The 20,654-nt window shown below is 40.2% G+C and overlaps 1 protein-coding gene across 6 annotated transcripts; it reads right to left on the bottom strand.

The window, feature by feature from the left end:
• Positions 1-1,673: 1,673 nt before the first annotated feature.
• UBE2D1 (ubiquitin conjugating enzyme E2 D1) lies at positions 1,674-20,506 on the bottom strand. 6 transcript variants are annotated; one of them, XM_068951034.1, is made up of 8 exons: positions 20,420-20,496; positions 11,836-11,899; positions 11,710-11,741; positions 9,392-9,509; positions 8,806-8,883; positions 8,397-8,502; positions 5,710-5,803; positions 1,674-2,570 (listed from the first exon to the last, which is right to left on the bottom strand). In XM_068951034.1, the coding sequence occupies exons 4-8, from the start codon at positions 9,440-9,442 to the stop codon at positions 2,525-2,527; spliced, it is 375 nt and encodes a 124-aa protein (XP_068807135.1). In that variant the 5' UTR covers positions 9,443-9,509; positions 11,710-11,741; positions 11,836-11,899; positions 20,420-20,496; the 3' UTR covers positions 1,674-2,524. The 6 variants fall into 6 exon arrangements, with proteins under 6 accessions (XP_068807135.1, XP_068807138.1, XP_068807134.1 ...); XM_068951037.1 differs by lacking the exon at positions 20,420-20,496 and adding an exon at positions 19,777-19,794; XM_068951033.1 differs by lacking the exon at positions 9,392-9,509 and having other exon boundaries at positions 20,420-20,506.
• Between the last annotated feature and the right edge of the window lie 148 nt (positions 20,507-20,654).

A 20,654-nucleotide genomic window follows, 5' to 3' on the forward strand; every position in this document is an offset into this window, starting at 1 on the left:
TGGCTCTCAACAAGACCAGGAGCCAAAAAGGGTTATGTGAATTATGTTTTGTTTTTTCCATCATAGTAAGAGACACAGGATTGAGCAACCTTTCAACTACAGAAAACAGCAACAAAATGTTACGATAGCTTGAACTGCACAATACTGTGAAAGTATTAACGGAGGAACTCTGAAGGGGTTGACCAACTCTTTCATTGACAGTTCAGGCTTTCTGCCTCTGAAATGAAGAGAAGCATGATGATCAAAGACCTAGTGTCAGCCTAAATGCCCCTAAAAGAACATGCCCACAGGATAGTTATTTTCATAAACATGCTGTAGGCAGAGTATGTTACATAGGCACCAGCACTACAGCCTTACTCTGTTTCGTTTCGAAGCTCCTCACCATCCTGCTGATCTCGTACTGTGATGGAGAATCATTCTTGCACGTACAGCGCACAGCTGCAAGATTAGCAGTCAGGAGCATACGCCTTTTCAAACCAGCCCCAATACATATCAGTAAACCAAAGAGAGTGTTCTGAGATACAAGTCAAACTTCCAATTTCACACGGTTCAATACAGATATTGCAAACATTTAAATAACTTCTAGTACAAGCCTATCACTAACCATCTAGAAAAATTAAAAGCTCTGGGAGCACATTCTGATGGTCAGAATTTTCTAACATCCATTTAGCAATAAGTATAAACAACTATGGCTTTACCTTCCTACCTACGTTATCCTAATTCAAGTATAATGAAGCATTTATTTTCATAACAAAAAAAATGTTTTTCTTCAACATATGAAATACTGTTACAACCTAAAGTGAACAGGGACATTTTAAGATTAATAAAAGTCAGTGCCCATCAAGCTTTTTTTTTTTCTCGAAAGTCATTACTGGGTCACAGACAAAACTGTAGCACAGAAGTGACACCTTCCTGTATGTGACCAGCTTATGCCACTAGTCAATAACCAGCAAGCGTGAGCACACCAATATTCCAATGGTAGGAAAAAAGCTCTGACTCTGCAATGCTTTCCTCCCACATCCCAAATTCCAGTTTGACGTCCATTTCAGTGAAAAGCAAATATTTTGTCTTCTTAAAAAATGTATTTTCTTGTGATGGCAAATTTCCCAGCTAGAAGTCACTTTTGGTTAACGGGCAAGGTACAGAGCGAAACGTTCGTCATGCATTTTTACTTCCCGGTACCTAAAGAGAATTTACTATAGGAAATGAAAATTCTTCTGGTTTTAATACATTTTATAAGAGAAGATTGCCTCTCTCCAGCACTACTGGTTTGCTACACGCATAGTCTGAAGGAACTGAAGTGACAGTTAATGGACAATTTAGCTTTAAGTGTAAGAAATTTACTGTAACATTCCGATACTGCAAATACACCACCTGAAATAAAGTGTTCGGTGCTCAAACACTTGCGGTATTTCCTCAGCAAATTAATAGATGTGTAATACGCAATTAAATTAGTTGAAGTTCTATATAAAGCAATGGGTACAGCATGCTAAATAAATGCTATAAAGCTAGCATACAAATTAATTGCAACAAAGTTTTGAGTAGTATCAGATGCATGGCTTTATTCCCCTTTCGTCTACAATACACATGCATACTTAATATTTTGATTTTCTCATGTTAGAACAAGCACTTCAAAGATATGCATAATTTAAAAAAAAAATAGCCAAGAGAAGTAGTAGAAAATGCATTTTATTTATATGGAAAAGGCTACATTTAGATTTGTAAAAGGTCTGTGAGAATGTTATGTTGCCCACAGGGAAAAATCAGGTGTGAATAGCAACAAAAAGGTTACATATCTTTCTACATAGCAGTGCAATTAGTTCACATTGCAATAAAATTAAGTCAAGTATGTAACAAAATCAAAAACAAGTGTTTCTCCATAATCAGCCTACTAAGAATTACAGTGCAAAGATCATTTTAGGTTTTAAGAAATCTGCAGTCAGTCTTCAGAATATCCTAACAGGTGGGATACCCCGATTATTTTCATTACTAGCAGTTGCATCTTGTCAATACTGTGCACAAGTAAGTCTAAAATGAATCGACTTACATGGTAAATAAAATATATTTAGTCTATACAGTAAAAAAATACAAATCATATAAGTGAACTAACAAAATGAAGTTTGAACACACTTGTGAAACAGACAACATATCTTAAAGACACACATACAGTATTTATCGCGTAAAAACAGCTTTCTCCAGCAAAAATATTTTGGTTGCTTTACAACTGCATTATGGATCTTGTAGTCTGAAGATGCAGATGTCCAACTCTTAAAAACCATAATAAATGTCTTCTGCAAGCATACAAAAAAGATAAATATTCTTATCACAGTCATAAGGTTATTTTTTGGAAGTTTGTTTTCCCTTGTTCCAGAAGCACACTTACATGGGTTAAAAAACAAAACAGGAAAAAAAAGGGCATTATGGTACACTGAAACGGTAAACTGTGCTCCATTTCCTTCTAATTTGAAAAAAAAAATCCTAGAATTTACAGTACTCTGTGGTATATGAAAAAGTCTTCACAAGTTTACATTGCATATTTCTGAGTCCATTCTCTTGCATGTCTGTTGTATCTGTACGTGCAGAAAGAAGGCATTACAGTGAAGATCTGTTAGAGATACATTGACAATGCCCACGTATTTGCTTAATACAGACCTTACTGAGCTTATCACCTCTTACAATTGATTCATATTATGTCAAAAAAAGTCTAAAAGACAAATAACACATACCCACTGTATGTTTAGCTTGTAAGGTTACCTATCAAAAGAATTTTGACTGAAGCTCAGAACATTCTTAGGTTTTAATACAGGTTTGTATTGAAACGCGCATCAGTGTGCATATCTCACTTGCATTTCACTGCTAGTTCCATTACTTGCATATTAATAGAAATTTGTTGCTGATCGTTACCAAATGTGTATGCAACTTCACAAAGCTTACTCTAACAGCACAAAATTCAGTAAAACTAACTGGTTTTGGAAAGGGTTGGGATGGAAAGCTTTTTGAGGAAGCTTGCAGTTCTCTGCATTAATTTTGAAGGAGAGCTTTTTTTTTTTTTTAATTCTCCATTCTGCACTGCTGTTTGAACTTAAAAGGAAAATTTCTCAAGAAAAAAAAATTTGCAAATAGATTTTAACTCTTTGGTCTTCTCCTTCTGGTATGAAGCTAACTAGCACTCCCAGAAGTAAGTGTCCTCAGAGAATCATTAACTAACTCTCCCTTCAGTCCTTACATTCGTTACATTCCACTCTTCAGACTAGATTCATCTTCTGGGTTCTTTAGAAGAAACACTGAAAAGTTCCCCTCCTCCCTTCCCCCAAACCATTTCTCAAGTTCAGTATACCAACTCGTGTGCTACTCGTTTGTGTTGCTATCATACAAGTCTGGATTTTTAGCACACGCTAAAAAATCCGGAGATAGATGCTCATACGTATCAGCCATATCTTTCATTTCCCAAATCTGAGATAAGAGTAAACAATCAGTAGGTGATTTGTAGAAAAAAAGATAAGCCCTTCAGTCAAGAATTTCACCTTCTCTGTATATCCCACAATGATTAAGTTTCTAGTTTGGGAGACAGACAAGTTTCCCTTCTTCACCTCAGTCACAAACAGGAGGCACGATAGCTGAAAGCAGTATTGAGCAAGTGGATGGGCAGAGGCTGAGGCACATCCTCAATTTGAGGATTATCTGCCTTGCAGTACAAGCCACAAAGTTCAAGCCCTTCAGAAGTGGAGCACATGACTTGATTTTACAGACATAGAGCTGTCAGGAAAAGGCCATCTTAATAATTCTCACTCTGGGCAAGAGGCTCATTCCAAATATTAGATCACAGACTTCTAATTTCTACCTCATTCCTTCTCTATCCAGGCCTCCAGGTAAAAGCAATACTTAAATCTTCATGAGTGTGATATGTGATGAACTATAGGCCTTTTTCATGCATCTCAACAAGTTCTTCAGTGGCTCAGGACTAAAAAATACCAGAAGATCAGCAAGTCTTCTGGATATCACACAAGAATTCCAGAGAACATGAAACAGGGAGTCTAACAGTTGAAACAGCTAAAAGCAAGTTTACCAAAAATCAGCTTAAGTACCGAGGATAGAATGACCTGCCCCAAACTGAATTAATGACAACAATTTCAGTCGCTCCAACAAAAAGTCAGATAATAAGTGGTGTTTAGGCTATTCATAAACGTGTTGCATGGCTATGACTATTTAATTTCTTGTCGAGGCCACCAGAAATTTTGTAGCGGATTCATTTTGGGGAAGGTTATTTCATTCTTGGTAAATTAGGACTCAACGCTGGACGTGTCTGGAAAACCTTAGACCCTCCTACTCTTTGTCACTGTCCTAGCTTGATCTCTTCATCGAGGCTTACTTACTCTCATACACACCTAGGAAAGCAACAGGCATGAAAATGCTGTTAGAGAAGACAGCTCAGGCCATACTGGTAAGACTGCATCCTGGATTGTGCTCAAAATACCTAAAGCAGTAGAGTCCCACAGAATCTCCCAGTAGTAAGCAGAGTAATTTGTACTTCTTGGATCACTGAATCTGTAACCTTCTTTTATGCATGGAGTATAATTTCTAAGCCTGGGAGAAATAAATAAGCTGATATATCAGCAGAAAGCAGCAGAGATACAAAATCGCTCAGAAGTAATATTTCCTCCATGTAACCCTTCAGACACCACGCAGTCTTAGTCTGCAGCACAAGGGGCCTGAGCTTCCAGTCACCCACATCTGCGACGAACTCTTAAGAAATCTATGCATAAGTTTGCTTAGCTATCAACAGACGTCACTACTGAAAAGTCTGAGCGCCCACAGGAACCGCTCTGTAGAAGTAGCGCTCAGGAAAGAAACGTCGTTACGCCAAAGCACCGGACTTACTAGTGACGGCTAAATCCTGTTATCTGATACTCTGAGGGTTCAGCCGTGTACGTACTTCTATCACAGCATTTCAAAACCCTCCTTAGGAGGGAAGTACAACAGGAAGAAGTCAGCAAGCCTCAAAACTGCATTTTAGGAAATACAGATGGTTCTGCACTAGAAGTAAGAGACCCAAGAATAGAAGTTGCAGTCAATACAATACTTTCAGTTAAAACTTTTGGATCAAATTTGATTTTGATTTGAGAAGTATGCAATACTTCAGTTATGTGCCGTCCATGTTACCTTCCCAATACTAGAAACTTCCCACAAGTTCTACAACTGTTCCAAAAATCAGAAAGAAGAGGCTTTTTCCTCTGTAAGATGTTGCCATTTGCAATAAATGTGACACTAACACCAAAAAGAGCTGAATATTAGCCCATGCTACATTTATAAAATTGTGTCAAATCATATGTTCCACAGTTCACACCTAATTTTTTAACAAATGCATAGGTTTTAGAATTGGAGGACCACCACAGCAACAAATAATTTATATTTGAGAAGGGATTTTTCATGCAATGAAAAATGAATATAAACATTTAGTGTAACATTGCGAATTTTTTCTGCAGCTTTAAATACGAAAAATTAGTATCCAACAGTTTCTTGCTTGCCATTCCATGGATAGATATCTTCAAGATTTAAACATCTACTCCTTTATACTGTAGAAATCTATGAAGAGAGTATCTTGAAAAGTTTAGGTAGAAGGTTGTATAGCAGACAAGCATCTGCGAGTACTACACATCCACAATATGTATATCCATGTACACAAAATACGTACATCTCTGTTATACTCACTTTTCCTTGTCTGACTTGTAGATCTGTGCAATATCCGGTACTAAAGGATCATCCGGATTAGGGTCACAAAGTAAGGAGCATATGGACAATAAAACTAAATAAAAGAGACACCAGGTTAAACGTGTCATTTTACTTTATTTCTACAGTCCTTTAATATATTCCAATATACTGAAGTAGGGGGAAGGAAAAGAAGGGTGGAAAGGAAATGCATTTTAGTATTAAGCTTTTACACAGCAGTTCTGCTCAGAAATGTTTATACAAGACCAGGACCATTTTTCTGATCACTAGCCTAGACAGCTTGCAACCCGTGGACCTGTAATTTTTGTACTGATCTCTCTCCCATGCTTTAACCTGTGAACATCGGACAAACTACAGACTACACAGTTCTCTATGAATACTTGATCAAACTAAGCCCCCTTCCACCTCCAATTATTTATCATTAATGTTACACTACCACACAATACTGGATTTCTGCACATCCTTCCCCACTTCTGTGCTGACAAAGTTAATCTCTCCTTCATATCAACATTTCACTTAATGTGATTCAAGCATGACTTCCATTTTGGGGGATACTTTATCAGTATTATATACAGGTATGCACTTCTTAATTCCATATTCATTTCCCATGGTATCAGACAAAGGATGTTTGATTTTTTACAACACTTGCAGTATATATATATATATATATTTCAGGAAACTTTTACTTTTATATGCAGAACTAATATGAATATTTGCATACACTGTATCAGTGTTTTAATAATTTATAGTAAACAAAGGTGGTTGGTGACATTTCCAGCATTTATATCATCAATCGCATAAAAAGTCAGGTGCGCAAAATCTGTTCAAGATCTTGTCCTGGAAAAACCAGAGGCAAGTCAAAACATATGCAATGACTCATGACCAGAAAGAAATACAGAACTTTTGACACTGTACTTACTGACCCAGGAGTACACAGTTTATAAGATGTTTAGAATTGCTTAAAAGGAATTACACACCTGTTAAGTTCCCCAGATCATTAAGTTAACGTCAATAACTAGCTGCTGGAAAATACAAGGTTTTCTTGCTTTGTCTGGTTATGAAAGAGTTCAACCTGAACTAATACCCATTTTTGGCTGTAGCAAGCTCAGCCACTTTATACTGACATATTTCAATTTTATTAAGTGCCAAATACATTGGTAATATTAGAAATCAAGTTATAATACCTGGTCACACTAATCAGAGGTTACTATCAGATATGTTGTAATCCCTTGATTCACTGAAAACAGGAACCATAAAGGAGAAACTTCCACGAGCCACTGAGCTGATTCCCAGTTTAAGGTACGTAATGTGCAAGGACGCTAAAAGCTCTTCAGCTCAGACCACGTAAGACCAGCAGACTGCTCCTCTTTAAGACTGAAAGAGCACTCACCAAAAGGTAAAAACACTTACAGAAAAGTACAGAAGACCTGAAAATTCAGAGGTTTATTTAGTCCTAAATGCTGACCGTTAGGCAAGATATAAATGCCAACCCTCATTTGTTAAGTGCCTTCTAACTAACTGGAAACGAGATGATTTTTGCTCAGCAATGCAACAACCAGCTAGTTCTGTGGAGAGCTGGTATCAGCTACACACAAGTCATGCCTTTCTTCAGTAGCTACATCAGGAAAGAGTGTTAAACTTAGATTTTACTTAGCTTCTAAGGTTATTGCACATGATGATGTGCATGGGCCGCAGTTGCTTTTCCAAGGAGGTACAACAACTGCACTTGCATAGAGCAGTTTTGATTGGACAGACAATTTTTTCTTGCTCATACATCAAACTGACCAAACAAAACAATGACGTTGCTCTTAAAAAGAGAGAAACATACTTTAGGGAGCTCTTAAGCAAGATGCAATATTGATTAAAACTTTGAGACACCTGAGAATTTTCCGTAACACGACTGAGAGCGTGGCTAAGCATTTTGAATATGGGTGAGAAAAGCAACGATAGCACCCACATTTTAAGCAGCTTTTCAAGTGACACAAAAAGGCTACAATGAAAAAAACGCCTAACTATAATCTCAACATTCCAAGAATCAACAGTCTTCAGACCTAAGAAAATTTAAATAAAGCACTAAAATAGCGTAATAAATCTTTTACTGATGATCTGGAAAGCAACTACATTTTTAAATATTTACCTTACAGAGGAAAGCAAACCAGAACAACGCATCTTCCCTTAAAAAAAAAGTAGAATAAAACTTTAGCCCAAGCAAGGATGCTCAAGCAACCCAAAAAGCTATCCAAAAAATCCAGTACGCAGTCAGGTAAGCCCAGGCACATGTCAGTATCAGTGCTTTCCATTTACATCCAAATCCATTTGATTTTGCAGCTCTGTCATCTATCAAAAACCAGTTCCTCCTCATTTCTCTGTGCACACTCAGCTATAACACAAAAGTTACATTTCAGGCTAACTGGACCTTTATGATCCTACCCAACTTGTTTTAGAATATTTCCCTGCCACACGTGCAATCTATTATGTAATGTGACACTCCAAACAATTTGTGATAGGTTTTGGATTGTAATAAGGATTCCAGTGGAATTTGCCACTTCTGTTAGTGTGTGGGATAACGGAGTTCCCGCTGCTACCCTCAGACACTGAAGTAACACCAAAGAAAATACCATGGAACCTTATGCAATCTCATAAATTCACTACCACACCTGTGCACTTACCTTTAGATACAGTCAGAGCCGGTGACCACTGTGATCTCAGGATATCAAGACAAATACTCCCGTTACTGTTTATGTTTGGATGGTATATTTTTGTTGTAAAAGCAATCTGGAATTTAAAACAACACAAGATGTTAACATCAAATCTTGTTTATTACAGTTGGAAACCTAAATACTATCCCTTCCGTTCCCAGTCATACTAGATCTGCCATACCCAACACGTTCTATTGTACAGTCTCTCATCCTATCACTCACTTTCAGGATTCAGTCACATCTATTTACTCATTACAGACACGTACCCTATCGCTGGTCTGTCTGGTTTCAGCTCCCTAAAGTGAGCCCCTGAACAGTTAGGACATTGAAAAAAAGCCCTGACCTAGAACTTGCATAACTTCTGAGAGAAAGGACTTACCTTTGGTGGTTTGAAAGGATAGTCTGTTGGAAAGTGTACCGTGAGAAAAAATACTCCGCCTTGATATGCACTATCTGGCTGAAAAACAAACAAACGCAAACCGTTAACATATTTCAGGTATTTTGGTACTTCCCTTCTGAATGCAGAGAACCTCCCAAAGCCACAAGTATTTTAGAAAATTCCTTTTCCCCCCCAGCACGCAGCCCACTCAACAGGCTGTGTACTGGGAAGGCACAGAGCTGACACTGAGGGAACGGCATCCTCCCACCGGTCTGCAGAGCTATGGCAGAGCCAAGCACGGCTACTACTGCAGCAGCCCAACACAGCTACCGAGTGCTGCCCTTCTCGGGGAGAGAAAGCAAGGGAGCAGTGTTGGACTGGTGGAGCAAAGCTGCTGATCCTTCTGCTCCAAAATAGCTCCCTGCTCAGTGTCTTGACTGCAAGGTACTCCCAGAGCTTAGCTCCAGGGCACCAAAGGGAACACAAAATCCAGAGCAGGTCTTTCAAATCCTGCCTCCGTGCAATATCACAGCTGCTCTGCTATATTCAGGATCTTCCTCCACCTTTAAGCTACAAATATACTTACCTCAAGAAGTGGTTTCTCTTTGCAGATGCAAAGAGTAGGATTTTCCAACATAACTCAGTTGATCATGTTGACATCAGGGAGTTTTAAAACACACAACATCTTTGTGACCTGCACAAATCTGTGAACATGCATTTTGTTAGAGAACATGTGCACAGGTTTAGGTCCAGGTTGCACACAGTTAACAGGCAGAAGTAACCCTGTTGCAGTCATCTGTTGAGGACACCTTTCCTTCCCATTAACTACAAAAGGGGAGGAAAGTCTCAACACTAAGTGACGGAGAGCAACCCTGCAATTTCTGATTAAGGGAAGGGAAAGAACGCCTCTCATTACTTTGATAAGTTTAAAACAGCCGTGTAGGGACCCAGTCTCAGCCAAGCTGTAGGACATCAGGTTTTCGGTTTCCTTATGAGAGGAAAGGTGGTCTATTCTTAAAAGAAAGGTTGACCATAGAAATGAGCAAAAATTACAGCTGTAGAGAAGAACGTAATACGTAAAGCCACAAATGGTTCATTTTAAGACAGGTCTTCGTATGCACTCAAAATGCAGACAGTGTGGCAACGTAAGACAGGTTATATATAGTACTGCTAAGAAGTCAGCATTAGGTAACACCAGAAGAGATTGCGACTGTACTTCCAATTAGGTTTGAAAGCATTGCTTGCATGCATACTAAATGGATTTGTCAAAGCTAAAATAAGCTGAAGATCAGACAAGTTCAGCGTCAGAGAGAAGGCAAAGTGAAGTCATGCTATGTTTGGCGGGTAAGGTATACAAAACAAATTGATGACGCCCAGAGACAGGAGGAGAGGTTATCCTACTTCCGCGCATCGGAAGTGAACTCTGAAGGTAAGCTCTAGTCCTATGCTCCCCTCAGCCCATCAGGAAGTATACAGAAGCTACATCTGATTTTCTTATCAAGATAAAGGATAACATGCTGATAGTGTGGCTTTTTTGGGCAGATAAGGCTGAAAAAGGCCGGCAAGGGAGTCTCATTCTTACCCGGAACTAGAGAAATCTAAGGAACTTTAAGGGAAGAAAAGACCATTTTGCCCTATAGGCTATTAAAGGTGAACTGCAAACTGGAAAAAAAAGAAGCCAAGTTGGGATTTATGTGCTAGTATTTCCCTTGTTCAGGTCACTGGGTCATTCAGAAAGAGATAATACCGGGGACAATCAACACATAAGCTTTCCTTAACACTATATTCTTTGCTATTTTGCCACTCACCTTTAAGCAGTGCAGAGGAGCAGGGGCAGGGGCAACGACCCACTGAAGTCACAGTTTGTAAAGAACAATGGCACAACTTTTAGCATCCTATAGAAAAGCTCATCACAAGCGTTGGAGTTGCTGCTGGGCGACTGACAAATTGGGCAACAGGCTCCAGCATTTCACTGGTAAATTAATAACTCATCTTTCATTGACACAGAGCAGCGGTGCTGAGGATGCAGAAACACTGTCTCAAAGCAGCCACAATTCAATTTTTTCCAACATGTGAAGCTGTATGTCACTGGATTAAGTACTGACTCAAATTTCCGACTCGTGGACTGGTTCAGCTCACTATCTGAACCAGAAACTCCTCTTTTCAAGTTAGCAAGAAGTCCAAAAGGAAAACAGTAGGAATACAAACTTACCGTGGTATTAACAAACACCCCTTCCCTCAGGTCACGTTCCTCTTCATTCTCTTTGCTGAAATCCTTTTCAGGATTGCTTCATAACTTTTCCTTAAGCATTCCTACCCTTTCTTACATAATTCTTTTGACAAGAGTCTTCAGTCTTTAGAGATCTCCCTCAGCCTGAGGAAAGCAGGCTTTTCTCATGTAGAAGCCGAAAGCAGGCACAATTGCTGGACTACAGCTCCCAAAAGTCATTTGTTTTTGGCAGAGCCACCTCACAGCCATCAAATGAGCTCCAACTATCTGAAAGCCTCCAAATCTCCTTGTGCAAGATCACTCTCGTTTGCAGTTACTAACTTTTACGTTGTATTACATCAATTATTTCACCTTTGGGATAGATGACTCTTTCAGAATTGTAATGATCATCTTTGGAAAGCAAGCTTTTCACAGTTCACAGCACATCTCTGATTCACACATTGTGGCTGACTGATTAAACATCTCTGATTTCGAAAACAGGAGAAGGAGGAGGGATTTTTGAAGAGTTATAGAAAGAAATTAGTACCAGATTACTAAGAACAGCAACAATGCCACATTTAAATATTTAATCTGCACGTGGCACAGCTGAATTTGATCGTTATGTTTACAGACACCCAAATGATTCCTTCCGTAATCAAAAGGAAAACAAGATCTTACAAGATCTATATACTTACAGGTCCCATAATAGTTGCTTGCCAATGAAACACTGAAAGTCAAAAAGATACAACGATTAGAGTTCTTTTGAGTTTGCTCTTAATGGAAAAAAGGTCAACTGTAGCAATATACTACAAAGAGCTTACAGTCATCTCCAACAGGTCCAGCAGAACAGTGGGCCGGCGGGTCACGCTGCAGATCACTTAGTTCCTGTAAGGAGCATACAGATATTGGAAACATATTTACGTGAACATACACATTGCATAACATCACTTCCAAGAGTGAAAACACACCAAATAGGTTTCATGAAATCTGAGCTGAAATGTTTTTAAAGAAATCAAAATGTGCAGTGCCCTGCAATATGAAAATATTTTGTCTAGGTAGATTTCCAATAAGACAATATGATGCTAACAATTAGTATCTGAGAGTGCATAAGAGTTATAACCAAGTTCATAAGTTGGATCTACTGAAATTTCGCTGTACAGATAGAAAGAAACAAAGAAAACGAAGGGTTAGCTGATCTCTCAGTAAGATCCCTGCTTAATTTAGAAATTGTTGCATTAATCTGACGTTCCTTTAGCTTTAGAGTTTACAAAAGCTTTCTGTACTGCTCTAGTCTGTATATACTAGCTGAGTTAAACTAGCTCATAAAGTGCTTGCAGCTTTCCTAGAGGCAACATACGAACGGATCATGAAGGCTCTTAAGTGAACTAGAAAACAAAGGAAAAATATTAGCTTCACACTTCATGTAATGTACCTGGATTTAATTCTCTACGCGATCTTTCCCAAAACGATTTCTAAGAAAACTCAAGAAAGCTGAAATTTAAGAGAGGCGTTCAGAATCATTTTTGCAGCTCACCTGATTATTTCTTTTACAGAAGTCTACACAGTCTCAAATAACTTAAAATTATTATTGAATTATGCAAAAACACCACCGCCTTTCATCTGATTTATCATCACTATATAAAATACAAGACAAGCCATTTATTAATGCTGGTTTATTTTCCTTGTTTCTATGTCTAAAGCTTTTCTGCGCTAAGAACAAGCTACTTGCTTGTTCCAATTCCCAGCCAGTAGGAACTCTGCTGCTATAAGTTTAATGATTATGTGTAAATACTTCCATTGCAATAACCTCAAAGAACTGACCTAAGTCACTGTTCATAAGTTACTCAACTAATTACTCAGGACATATACCGTTAAGTCAACTACAGAAATAAGCAGGTCTGCAAATATCTCCTAGAGTTTAGCTTAAGGAGTAGCAATGAAAACATTTCCAAACAAAAATCATTAATCAAGACAACTACTTCAACAAAATCAAAGCTTAAATTGGAGTCAAGTCTGTTTAACTCAGAGTAAAATTCATGAATGTACTGTGATCAGACCTAACGTACGTAAAACAGTATACTTCTCAAATGCAGCGATGTATTCATCTGATTACAACATCCAGTAAATAGTTCAACTCACTCAGTGCTCTGTTCAAGACATCTCATTTCCCAGGGGACAAGGTGCAAATGCTTGGCACCTAAATTCAGCTACACTTCTTACAGAGCCCCTCTTGTTCCTGAATTTAAGGAAACGCACTGCAACAAACCTTCACCAAATTAATGGAGTGGTAACTTGCTCTGAAGTTACTCCTCATAAACTTTGTGATTAAAATGGACAGGTTTTTTTTGATATACTGGAATAGTTCAGGTGGCTAACTAGTTTTACTTGTCTGCCCCAATTTTATTCTGTTGGCAAAATCATGTGCTATTCCAGAAACAATACTCCAGGCTAGACTTTAACCAACAGCAGCAATAGCAAAACCCTTTAAAAGGGCAGTTTCCTTTTTAATCTGAGGATTCAAATTTCACTAAGGGAGCGATATAGAGAACCAGTAACCTATGCAAAGCCAAGTCACTGCCAGTACAAAAAGGGAATCAACAAGTCTCAGGTTTCCACAAGTCATGAGAGTTGCAACAAGCAGCAGCAGAGCAGTGATAGCTACTGCCTAGTCTAATTTGCAGCTCAGGATCTAACCCAACAAGGGAAGTTTTACGTCTTGTACAGATGCTAAAAAAGTCCGATAGCTAAGACCGTTAGCTGAAGTGAGGAACTCAATCAAAGCCTGATTTCAAGTGTTTTATAGCAGTTATGGATGACTACTACGTTAACGGCAGTGATGGGGAAAATCTGTAGCTTAACTCCTCAGAAAGTCTCTAAAAGTTAGGCAAACATTTCCTTATGCACAGGCGAACACTACTACAGCTGCTAGACAAGCACTCAACAGTTTTGGAGTCTAAAATAGTACTTGTAGTTGTTAGATGCTTTCCTCAAGATCCTTACACACTCAAGAACCATACAAACAGGTTTTTTCATTCATATGTACACGCGCGCTTCAGAACTAGTAGGTATATACTTTCAACTTCTCCAGGCTAACGGCACTGACATCTGTCTACGATAAAATTATGTTTTTAATCATAGCTCATAATACCAGATCTAGAACTACAAAAAGTTGTGATTAACCTTTCCCTAACAACGATGAGGAAAAAGCTCTCTAAGGCCACTAAATGGGAGCAGTATTCATGGATACATTCACAGAGCTTATGCAGATGGGAAAAATAAAGCCAGATCCTAACAGAGCAAATTCAGGCCATAGTTTCCAGTCACGAGAAATAATGTACTGAAGTTCATGTGGTTTAAAAATACAAATAGTAACAAGATCAAGCCTTATAAATTGAATTTGACAGGGAACAGTTTGAGCGTTACACACAGAAGCTGAGATCAAAGAGCGATTTTGCTTTATACTGTTAGAGTAATTATGCTGGCTAAGCTTCGCACTCGAAGCAAAATTATCCAAAGAGCTGTAAGATTTAGGCTTCAGGCTTTCTCGCATCGTTTGAAATGCTTCAAGGACATCACCAGAATGACCCCTATGAGTCAGATTGGCCGCTGACTTGTCAGTGCCCAGAGTAAAAAACACTATAAAATAGTTGAGCGTAAAGATGCTCTTTTGCAAGTGGAGCTAGAAAAACTACTGCATGACTTTGTATATTGGCAAGAGAAAGAGACGTTAAATCCAAGATTTCTCTACACAAAGCAGCAAACACACTCTTCACAAGAAAGGGGACCTTGCTGTGTCAAGGGACAAGGCCGAAGAACTGCAAAGCACAATGTACTGAACCCTCATTAAGAGGTGCCAAGGAACTGCATGTAAGGCTAACTGGTTAGACAGTCAACACCTATAATTTTCCTGTAAGTCAGCTGATTCTGGCGTCTTTGTCCATATTTTATAGATTATCATCTTGTTGCTGTATTATGCATGCCTGGCTGCTTGCCTACACTAATACCTTTAGTCACCGGTATTGAAAACGCTGGTGCGAGGCTTTGATGAAGGTAGGCGAGTGAACAGGACCCATACCTCAAAGCAATGCAGATTCCGTTTCAAGAGAGACAGGCTCAGCACTGCAGCTTACAGCATACACCAGCGCAACATGTCTCTAACGAGAATATGCAAAAGCACAATAATATTTTGTTTGCAGGAGATGCAAACACAAGTACCAGTCGATTTCAAACAGTGGCGAATATCACAGCATAAAAGTATCTATCAGGAACCTCCAACACGTGCCAGACTTTACTCTGTTCTGTAGTATTTTTCTTTGTTTGAGAGTATTAGACGATTTATTCCTATTAGCATCCCTCTCTCTGGACAAAAAGTTTATCCTTTATTGGGATAAAACACTGCTCATTCGATACCTCTAACTAGTCATGATGAATGGGTGCAACACTAAACTTTTTGTCATGTTTAAAACTACAAAACGTTAGCAGAACACAAAAGCAAACAAGATTGATCACCAAGTATAGCTAACACAGTAATATCAGATTAATGATACAAACGTTAGACAACAATTGGTGGAGATGGATGAAACTAAACTTCCACATTATCACCTTTCACCACACCACATCCACACGAGAAGGAACAGTTCTGCAGAAAGCATGAGACAAAAATTTAAAAATCAAGTTCAATGGATGTAAAAAAAAAAAAAAAAAAAGTGTCTTATATATTCTAAAGTTATAAAAGCTAAAAATACTTTTGCATGTGAGGACTATCACTCGTTGTCACAGTTTAATATAGCATACATTTCATAACAGTATAAAGATGGTGAAGAGTGCCAGGAAAGTTTTTCACTTCAGAATTCTGGAGGGCCAGTTAAACAGTTAATACACTTCATTAGCGGTCAGGGTTTTGTCCTAAAAAGCTACTGGATCAAGACTGAAAAGGATGCTTTGATAACAGGAGGATAAATATCCTCATCACAGTACTCAGGGACACTCACTGGCTACGTCCGTGAGTAATAACAAACGTCAGCCCTCAAAATTTCTCATTTATTTGCGGTTCTTAAAAAAAGTCAGAAAAAAGCCTGGAGGCTATCAGAAGACTGAAATCAATGACAGGCAGCGTCACTAAAAACTATTTTAATTCTCTAAGATACAAGCAACCACAACCAGAGCCTCTTTTTTCCTGCCCCATTATTTAAAATGGAGGTTTTAAAACCTGCCAGCTGTTCTTCATTTCTCGCACAAAATGCACTGTAGACCACAGACTCGCTTCTTTACAGTTCCATACATACACTGCTGCTATAAGATTACTGGCGTTTGGAATCATCTGTCCAAAAAGCACCTAAAGGAGTGATTGTGCTCGTAGGCAGTTAAGGATTCTCTGTTCTTCAGGAATCTGGTAAATATAAAGCAGACAAATATTTATCAGAACATTCCTCAAATAGAGAGTAAGTTAAGTTTTATGACAAGTATACATTCTATTTTTATACGCCGTGTTAATGCAAAAAATGTTGCTGTGATATCACAGCTGAAATTTTGAAGGCAAATTTAAACATTTTACATTATGGCTCCCAAGAAGGAGTTTCCTCAGTTTGTTTAATACCATCCAAAGAAAGCACGCGACTCAACAGTTTAAAATCAAAAGCACAAGCGCTGACAAAATTTTATCTGAGTTAGTTTACAGTAACAAAAGTTATTTTGAACATGAAGATTCCACTTGGTACATCCTGTTATTGTATGTATATATGAAATATGCATTGAAACAAATAGACACTTAGTTCAGTGGCACAGTGAAATGTTTGAATGCTTCTTTTCTCATTGAGTTGTGGGAGAAAAAAAACAATCAAGCACTATGCACTGACAAGATAAAAAACAACAGCTATTTTTAAACAGGGCTTCAAACGTGTCAGAAAATACTCTGTTGCTGTTTTCAACTGCTGTTTTCAACAACTCTTCCCATCAAGAGCGCAAGGGTTTTTTTTTTTTAATGCTTATAACGAGAGCAAGCGAATACCGTTTTTGCACATTCTTCCCATTTGTCTGAGCCATTAAGAGACAGAAAAAATTTGCATTCCCTCCGTTAAGATGAGAAGAGCACCCAGAAGAGCAGGATTTACAGCTAAAATATATTCTCAGCCGTAACACAGGATAACAAACTCACAATTACACATGTAAACAAAGAATTTTGAGCAGAAACCTGAGGAAAACGCTTCTCCACAGGAACGACAGATAAAACTAAGCTAAACAATAACTTATATAACCTGAAAGTCTGACTATTTTCTACTTAGCACATAAACGACGGCATCTCAGTTTTCAGAGTCGATAACAGTAAAGGCTTCTTTGCAGAATATCCTTTCCCAACTAATTAGAAACCTATACTCTTTGGTTTGTTCTCATAATTTGCAGCAACTGGAGTTTATGAGGGCCCCAATAAAGAGGATTATTCTTTCAGTGGTAGTTCACAGACTACACAGAAGCAGCTCCCGCCCCAAGGAGCTTCCATTCTACCATAACACGCACAGCGCAACCTAGCGGTTTTGTCGGTGTAGAAACATACCGCCTCTCTTTCACGCTAGGACAAAGCAAAGCGCTGACAAGGTAAACTAATACAGGCTCCTCGGTTTAAGATGAATTAGAAATCCCTGTCCTCGCAAACTTTAGGATGAACTCGTCACGGAGTCGGCAGTGACTGTTGTGCTTAGGCAGCAAGGGTTCATGTCCTCACTGCTATTGCACCCTCAGCGCTGAGCTGGAAACACCTTCATGGGCAGTATCAGCTGCTTATTGGTTATGGAGTTGCTTGTTTTGTAGAGAGTTCCCCAGCACAATACATCTTTTCATTATTAGAAACACGTCTTCTCACTGAAGTCTGCAAGCTATCCACCTTTGAAGAGTCCCTTCTCAAAAGAAAATACTGCAAGGCGCATGAACCAAAGGTGAAACGGCACAGATCACAAGGGCAACATTATGCTAGAAATAAGGAGTCCCAAGCAACATGAGACAACATAGGCTAACTTCCTAATGTTCACTGTGGGTTACAGCCCTGTTTCCTCAGTTGGTGCCATCTTGACCACACAAATTGTCGGAATTATTGTGAACAAACACTCAAGCTCACCACCATAATCCCTTAGCTATGTTAGAATACAATTCTGAACTGCCATAAGAGCGCCCAAGCTTAACTAGAGACAGTACGTCTCGACCGACAAGTTCCCAAGTAATACCATCGTGTTTGTTCTCTGAAGAGTTCCTCTAGGCACTCTGTGAAAGCATAAAGTCCTTATGGCATGTCCTCTACTCCAGATTCCATCTCCCTCTGCCTTTGAGATACAACATAACTATCAACCTATACAGGCAGGCTGAATCATCTGGAAATTAGTTGGGATAAGCACACCATCGCACAAGTCCATTTCATCTAGGACTAGTTTTTCCAGTCTTGTAACTTTAAAGAAAGCCTTACATATGACAGTGGTCAAGACAGCTTGTCTTTACAAACATTCTCCCCTTCATTTTAAAACTTCTGATTTGAAGGAATTCTACTTCCTTGCCACTTTCCTCTTCCACAGCAAGTGACTTATCAAGACGCTGCTTTGGAGGTAGCCTGCTGAACAAGTCCCTCTGGTAGGAGTATTTTCTTACCCTAAAAAGGTAGCTGAGAGCACAGAGAGGAGTTAATGAGAAAAAGAAATCCAGCAACAGTCATTTCTGCAGCAAACTAGAAGCAAGAGGTAAGCAAGAGCAACGGAGTCTAATCTCAACTCTTCCGGCAGCTCCTTCCCCAATATTCCTTCACATTTCAGAAAAAAGCTATCGTGCAATTGGGAAATCTTATACAACCGTGACTTCAGTATCCCGGTCAGCATTTCTTCTTTTCAAATACTAGAAAAAGGCTAATACGGCTAACAGGATAAAAAAATACTCTCTCAGCGTGATGATTTGCTCACAAAGTTCATGTCTATCCAACACGAAATTTGTAAAATGTCACATTAAAGTAAGTTGTGGCTTTCCAATACATATGGAAGTCTCTAAAGCAGGAAAAGAAGTCACATAGGGAAAGCAATAAGAGAAAAAAATACAGACAGCAGCTCTACTCCATCAGAACCTCGTTTGGAAGGCCACAAACTACTTATCACTTCGTCTCAAAAACACTAGTGCACTACCAGGCTTTCCACCTCCTCTGCGTCTGTCACCATAGCAGGAAAAAGCTGAACAAGAAAGGGAAAGAGAAGGTATCCAGGGCAATTACTTTCTTATAAGCACAAGGGTGAGGAGACACTCAAGGAAGAGATAGGAAAATAAAAACCCACAAAAGGCAAAGCGTTCGCATAACATGCACAAGCATGCCAGAACTTATTGTGAGAGAAGCGTATTCATTTAGTCACGTCTGAGAAAACATTCACATGTAACAGCCGTAACAAATAAATGATACTGAGTAACCAAAGTCTCCCTAACCGACTGTGGTACCTATACAGGTATAATAAGGCCTGTAGCATGAGACCTGATTACTGACTTCCGGCAGAAATTCAGGCAAGTAACCTCCTATCTGTTGCAGGGTGCACCAAATCTGCTCGCTGCAGGGTGCACGGGTCATTACGGAACTCTACTTCTGTAACGTCTACACGCTCAACCGGGGCAAGGAACCGCAGCACGGTAACAGAACCAGGAGAGCACAAACGACCTAACACATCGCAGCGGCAGAACAACGCAGGCTTTCCAACGCAGCCAACGCGCTAACGGTTTAGCGAAGTTTCTGCGCTTGCTGCTCGTAATACCTTTCTGTTTCCACGCTGCAACGATCAGTTAGGTCCGGCAATCAAAAGGAAGCTAGAAGTTTGCCTCTCGTTTAAAACCCTGCCGTCTACAAACGTTACCTAAAAAAAAAAAGAGACTCCCAAACCGGGATACAGCCTAAGGTCACAGCAAGCGCTGGGCCGAGGGTACTTCCAAATGTGGAAAAACTTGCGCGCAGAGCAGAAGGAGCCAGCTGAGCGGTGCACAGCGCAGCAACGGACCCTTGACTCGCGCCTCTACCCAGACAACCGGTTAACGCCACTTCGCCTTTCACCCAGCGCTTCCCGGTCACACGGCCTTAGAGACGGGGCAAATATTTCAGAGGGTTTATTCATGACAGCTTAAGCCACGTTTGGGGTTTTTTTTTTTTTGGGGGGGGGGGGCGTTGTTAAGGAAGGCGAGGAGTGCCGCAGCTGTAACCCCTCGGACCAGAGCCGCCCTCACGCCTGCCGGCCCGGGGCTGCCCTGCGCAGGCCGGCCGGGCCCCACAGCGTGACGGAGCCGCCGGTTAACGGCTGCGCCGCGGCCCGGCCGCGACCGACGGGCGGTGGGGGGGGGGGGAACGACCGCGCTCCCCCGGGGGCAGGACCCTCCCCCCCACCTCCGCGGCTCTGCCCCACTCACTTTCTGGATGCGCTTCAGCGCCATGGGAGCGCGGGGCGGGCGGCGGCGGCGACGGCGGCGGCGGTGGGGGGGGGGGGCGCGGCGGGGCGGGGCGGGGCGGGGGGCGGGTAACGGCGGCCGCGCGCGCCGCCGCCGCGGGGGAGGGGAGGGGGGGAGAGGGGAAAAGGGGGCGGGGCTCGCGCTCGCCGGAACCCTTTGTGTCCGCCTTGGCGTGCGGACGCGCTGCCCGCCCGCG

This window comes from Struthio camelus, chromosome 7, assembly GCF_040807025.1.
Source record: "Struthio camelus isolate bStrCam1 chromosome 7, bStrCam1.hap1, whole genome shotgun sequence".
In the NCBI taxonomy this organism is placed as follows: domain Eukaryota; kingdom Metazoa; phylum Chordata; class Aves; order Struthioniformes; family Struthionidae; genus Struthio; species Struthio camelus.

Bases quoted from the DNA above. Each gene is read 5' to 3' on its own strand.
- UBE2D1 (XM_068951033.1), bottom strand. From the start codon at position 20,443: ATGGCGCTGAAGCGCATCCAGAAA. The intron at 11,742-11,835 runs GTAAGCTCTTTG...TTTGACTTTCAG, and splicing joins TGGACCTGTTGGAGATGACT to TGTTTCATTGGCAAGCAACT. The intron at 8,503-8,805 runs GTAAGTCCTTTC...TTTAAATTCCAG, and splicing joins ATCCTTTCAAACCACCAAAG to ATTGCTTTTACAACAAAAAT.